This window comes from Paramisgurnus dabryanus, chromosome 8, assembly GCF_030506205.2.
Source record: "Paramisgurnus dabryanus chromosome 8, PD_genome_1.1, whole genome shotgun sequence".
Lineage (NCBI taxonomy): Eukaryota > Metazoa > Chordata > Actinopteri > Cypriniformes > Cobitidae > Paramisgurnus > Paramisgurnus dabryanus.
In genome coordinates, this window is record NC_133344.1 from 41,071,535 (window position 1) to 41,076,792 (window position 5,258).

General features: G+C 38.9%; 1 protein-coding gene across 1 annotated transcript; it reads left to right on the forward strand.

Moving 5' to 3' along the window:
- Positions 1 to 1,465: 1,465 nt before the first annotated feature.
- LOC135770309 (uncharacterized) lies at positions 1,466 to 3,022 on the forward strand. Its single transcript, XM_065280028.2, has 2 exons — positions 1,466 to 2,101; positions 2,498 to 3,022. The coding sequence occupies exons 1-2, from the start codon at positions 1,466 to 1,468 to the stop codon at positions 2,825 to 2,827; spliced, it is 966 nt and encodes a 321-aa protein (XP_065136100.1). The 3' UTR covers positions 2,828 to 3,022.
- Positions 3,023 to 5,258: the final 2,236 nt, after the last annotated feature.

Genomic DNA, 5,258 nt, shown 5'->3' on the forward strand with positions numbered 1-5,258 from the left:
TTTTCGAATACTATGTATTCGGACATACTACTCGCCTCGCCTACTGCTTTTCGCGTACTATATAGTATGTAGTAGGCGGTTTCGGACGCAGCACATCACTACCTTACACCGTTTCGACACACAGCTCCATAACCATCTCGCATGTGTTGATAGGCTACTCGTGAGGTGTAACCGGGTCTGTAACCAATCAGATAGCGCCGTGGGCGGGACATTGAGCAAGTCTGCATGCAGAGTGGTGAATACAGAGAGGCTGCGCGGCAGCTGTATCAGAGCCAGCCAAAGCAGCGCATTTTAAAACAAAATTGACTTTAATCAAACCACGGATCAGTGATAAGTTTTGTGATCCGTCTCGCCACAAGTGTAGTAGCACTGATCACTTTGAGGGGGGGATAAATTTATCCCCACCGGGGATAAAAATAATTAAGCAGAGGCAGGGATACATTGACCAGAAAGGGGGAAATCCCACGCATCCCCCCCGGCAAATCGCACCCTGAATAAGACAGTATAAGTAAATGTAATGGAATGCTTTGAAAATTATTTTGAAATGCTACAATAGAGTAATTTGTTAGTTTATGAGTATCTTAACTAAGTGTAATATATTTTGCTTTCATTGTAGTAATTTTAAAGAAACTGGAAGCACTCAGTAAGCAGAAAGACTGAGAAAGTCAAGAAGTGGATGAAAAGCATCAACAACCACATATACTGGACTCCAGCTCAGTGTTGGGAGTAACGCATTACAAAATATAATATATTACAGTAATATATTAGTTTTTGCTGTAACGCAGTAATATAACGCATTACTAATAAAATTTTGGTAATATTTTACTCGTTACAGTCTTAGTAACGAGCGCGTTACAACAATGCATTTCAAAAATAGACGTGTTATTTTTTTTTTTTTTTTGACCAATGCGCGTGACCAGCATCCTACGACGGCGTTTTAGTGCCATCTTGAAAAAAATAAATAAATACAATTTCGAGAATAAAGTCAAAACCTTTTGAAAATAAATTCAAAATTATGAGAATAAAGTCGAAATATTTCGAGAATAAAGTCAAAATTATGAGAATAAAGTCGAAATATTTCGAGAATAAAGTCAAAATTATGAGAATAAAATCGAAATATATTGAGAATAAAGTAAAAATTATGAGAATAAAGTCGAAACATTTCGAGAATAAAGCCAAAACATTTCGAGAATAAAGTCGAAACATTTCGAGAATAAAGTCATGTTATTTTTAAGTAGCCTGCACCGAAACGTTGTAGCTTCTGTTAGACATGGACGTGGAGGATTTCATTAAATCCTATTTTAGGATGGGATTTTGTAATAAAGAGATCCTCCATCTCTTAGCACATCAACATGGAGTTATTATAAGCATCCGGACACTGCAGCGGTTATGCAGAAAATTGAATTTATTCAGAAGAAAGAACCAGACAGAATTTCAAGAAATTGCCTCTTTCGTGCAATCTGAAATGGCAACCAGTGGTCGACTCCAAGGATATCGATGGTTACATCTGCGTGCTATTCGAAGAGGATACGTTGTTTCTCAAGAGAATATGAGGATGATAATTAAAGCAATAGACCCTGAAGGAGTGGAACACCGGCGCGCTCGACGTCTCCGGCGTCGCCAGTACTTCAGCCGAGGTCCGAACGCGTTGTGGCATATGGATTCATATGATAAACTCAAACCGTACGGCATTGCAATTAATGGTTGCATTGACGGCTTTAGTCGGTTTGTGTTATGGATGGAAGCGTACAATACTAACAGTGACCCCATAGTAATAGCAGCCTACTATATTTCCACTGTAACAGGCATTGGGGGTTGTCCCGAGCGGTTGCGTGCCGACCCTGGGACGGAAAATGGACATGTCAAAGACATGCAAGTTTTCCTGCGGAGAAACCACACAGACGGCTATGCAGGCGAGAAAAGTTTCATGTATGGATGCAGCACGGCAAATCAGCGCATAGAAGCATGGTGGGGTATCTTGCGTAAACAAAGTGGACAGCTTTGGATGGACATCTTTCAGACCCTCAGAGACGACGGGCATTTCTCTGGTGATTTCTTGGACAAAAATCTAATACAGTTCTGCTTTCTTAACCTTATCCAGGTACAGTATGTAGTACTGTATAACCAATGTATTGTACTTAATATGCTATAGCCTGTAGATTGGGAATCAAAGTCGATTACAGTTTTACTTTATGCCAATCAAACAATCATATCCAATTTGATGGATGTATCTATAGATAAACATATGGGTTTAACCATTATTATTAGTAAACTATAAAGTGTTGTTTATGCTGGTACTGTGATATTTTTACAGTGACAGGGCATATCATACAGTAAGCATGATATTTTTAGTGTCAAAATAAAATTAAGTAACAAGACATTAAGCTGAATTATTAACAAATAATTATCACATTGCAAATCTGCAGTTTTCATGGTGATAGTTCTGTGGCTTAGTCTACATTCATTTTCTGTCATTAATTTCTTTATTTTCATACAGGATGAATTAGATGAAGTTGTGAGAACATGGAACACCCACCAAATAAGACCAAGACCAGGCCAGGGAATGCACGGACTACGGCCTGCTTTGATGTTTTCTATGCCAGAAATTTATGGTGCAGGGGAGGACAAACTCAAATGTGTTGACCCTGAGGAAGTGGCGGTTTGCAAAGAGGAGAGCACCCCAAAAGGGCCATACCCCTGTGACAAGACTGTGTTTGAGCTCTGCACACTTCTTATGGAAGAAAAAGGATTAACTGCTCCTACAGACCCATACCATGCAGCTGAAGTGTACATTCTGTTAAGAAATGAGATACTAGAAAATATCTAGAAAGAAAAACTTTTAATGTTTTAAACTTGAGCTCTGATCTTAAGACTCAGACTGTTTCAGAAAATGTGTTATGCTAATGTACCTGCATTGTAATATGTTTTAAACATAAAAGTACAGTATACCAGTAATCAACATTAATAAACATTAACTGGTAGTGAACCAGTAGAGGTAATACATGCAAAATGTTTAACAAAAATGCACATTTAAGATTTAACCTCTACCAACAAAAAAATCAAACATCTATAAACAGTAAATATATGCAAACCTCACAGTGACTGCATGAAGCATTTTAGAAAGCTGCTGATAACTCATGTATCTTTTTTTGAAGTGTTATTCTCTAAACATTTTACAACATTCAATTGGAGTATATGAATACTAATTAATAAGTAAACAAACACAATGTTAACAGATGTGCAAGGCCCCGAACAGTGTATGTTTTCTGCATTGCACAACTTAAATAAAAACCTGTTTTTCTTCAGAATTCAACATTGAATGAGCATATAAATTTGCATCAAACATAAGATAAGCACAACATATCCAACGTATTCGCACAGTTACCACGTGCAAAGTCTTGAACACTGTGAAACAGTGCAGTGTTCTGCACTTTGATATTTTTATGAATCAACTTTCTTCTTTTTTACACTTATGGGCATTTATGAAGTTTGTAAGTGTGTATGTGAAACAAAAATATTCCAGCTACACAATGTCCATGACCCAGATGTTACTTTCCAAAACACAGTTAAATTCAGCATGAAACTGTGGGAAATTGTCATAGGAGTCTGAGAGTTCTAGGACCGATCCACAGGTACGTCCAATTGGCCGTCTAGTAAAATCTGTCTGGAAAGTGAACTGCACCTGAATAGCATCTGCAACCATCAAATCAGAACCAGTACAGAATCTCTAAAAATCTCCTGAGCTTGTCTTCATCAATTTCCCTGATATACCTCTTTAGGTGGTTGGCAACTTCTGCTTGATTATTTGACATTCCTGGAGGGAACTTCAAAAACCCAATCACCTTTTTGGGGGTAGGCTCTAAATCTTTGTATAGTTGTTCAATATTTTCATGACTTAGAGAGATCTGGCCATTTGTGACCTCCTTCCAACAGTCAATTACGAACATTGGTTTCTGTATGAGCTCTTTATGAGCAATTTCATCAACTATTGCAGATAGAGATGAAGCAGTGACCTTCCTCCGGCACTCATAAGTGTTCATGATGTCCAAAAGGTCATCCATGTCAACAGAGGAAAAGTCATTTAGCGCTTGTTTGAGAACATCTCGCTCCTGGCAGCTCACAAAATTAAGGAATGTTTCCTTTAGGTCTGTATATACAACCCCAAACAGCATCTCCTCCAGAAATGGTGCAGCAAGTTTGATGGGCATGTATTTGCAGTCTTTAAACCCTTTAAGAAGGACTCGCCCCACAGCTTTCCATTTGTCAGTGCTGAAGTCATGCCTGAGGAAAGGCACTTTTACAGATGTTCCAACAGTGCAGTGTTCGTAGAAATCAGACCAAAAGCTACTGTACACATCACGAAGGACACCTGGACCACTACCTGCTTCCTCTGAGTTATTGGGAAGTATACGTTGCACTGATAAGGACTGGGTGACAATTTTGTTGTCTGAAAATGCCTCTATCATGTCATTGAAGCTATTTGAGTAGTGTATGGTTAAAATCCTGTCAGGCAAAGCATTTGGAGCACTTTGTTCACAAGGCTCATGGGCCAATGTGTCATTAAGGGAATCTCTGTCACTGTGCTCTTGTGGACCAAATGTAATCTCAGGGTCACTGCTGACATTGAACATCAGGCTTGCAAGATGGTCTCCGGAGGAATTTACACTAATGTCTTCTGCAGAAATAAAGAACACATCCGGTAGGGTGTCCTGAGGCTCATTTAAGTCTAGTTGCTCATATCCATTCTGAGTAGACCCGCCATCACCTTTATTCAGATCCAAATCAGAGGCATCAGTAGCCTGGTCAGGTTCATCACTAGACTCTTCTGTCAGATTCATTTTTGGACAAGTTGCTATATAGAATCGTAGCATGGGGAGTTTGACAGTATTGTAAATCATTCCGACTGACAGGTTCTTGGGAAGAGGATTTTGCTTAAAGTCCCAAACTTCAAATTCAAAATCAGATTCAGGACCTTTGGTGGAGCTTCCGTTGGGAAAGAATAATGCCTTTCCTTCCTTTAGTATTTCGTCATATCCTGCCTGAACACTTATCTGTATTTTTCTAGTCCCCCCACCTTGTCTTGCCCGAACCTGCTTTACTACTTCACTTTCTTTGTGAAGCCATCCAATTTCAATGGTTCGTGTGCATGGTTTTGTTTTGCAGTTTGCCTTTTTGTTTAAAGTTTGTGGCTCATCCTCATTTTCCTCTTTTCTAAGCTTCATTTTCTCTTTTAGTTTGTTAAAAAGACCCAGCTTTCG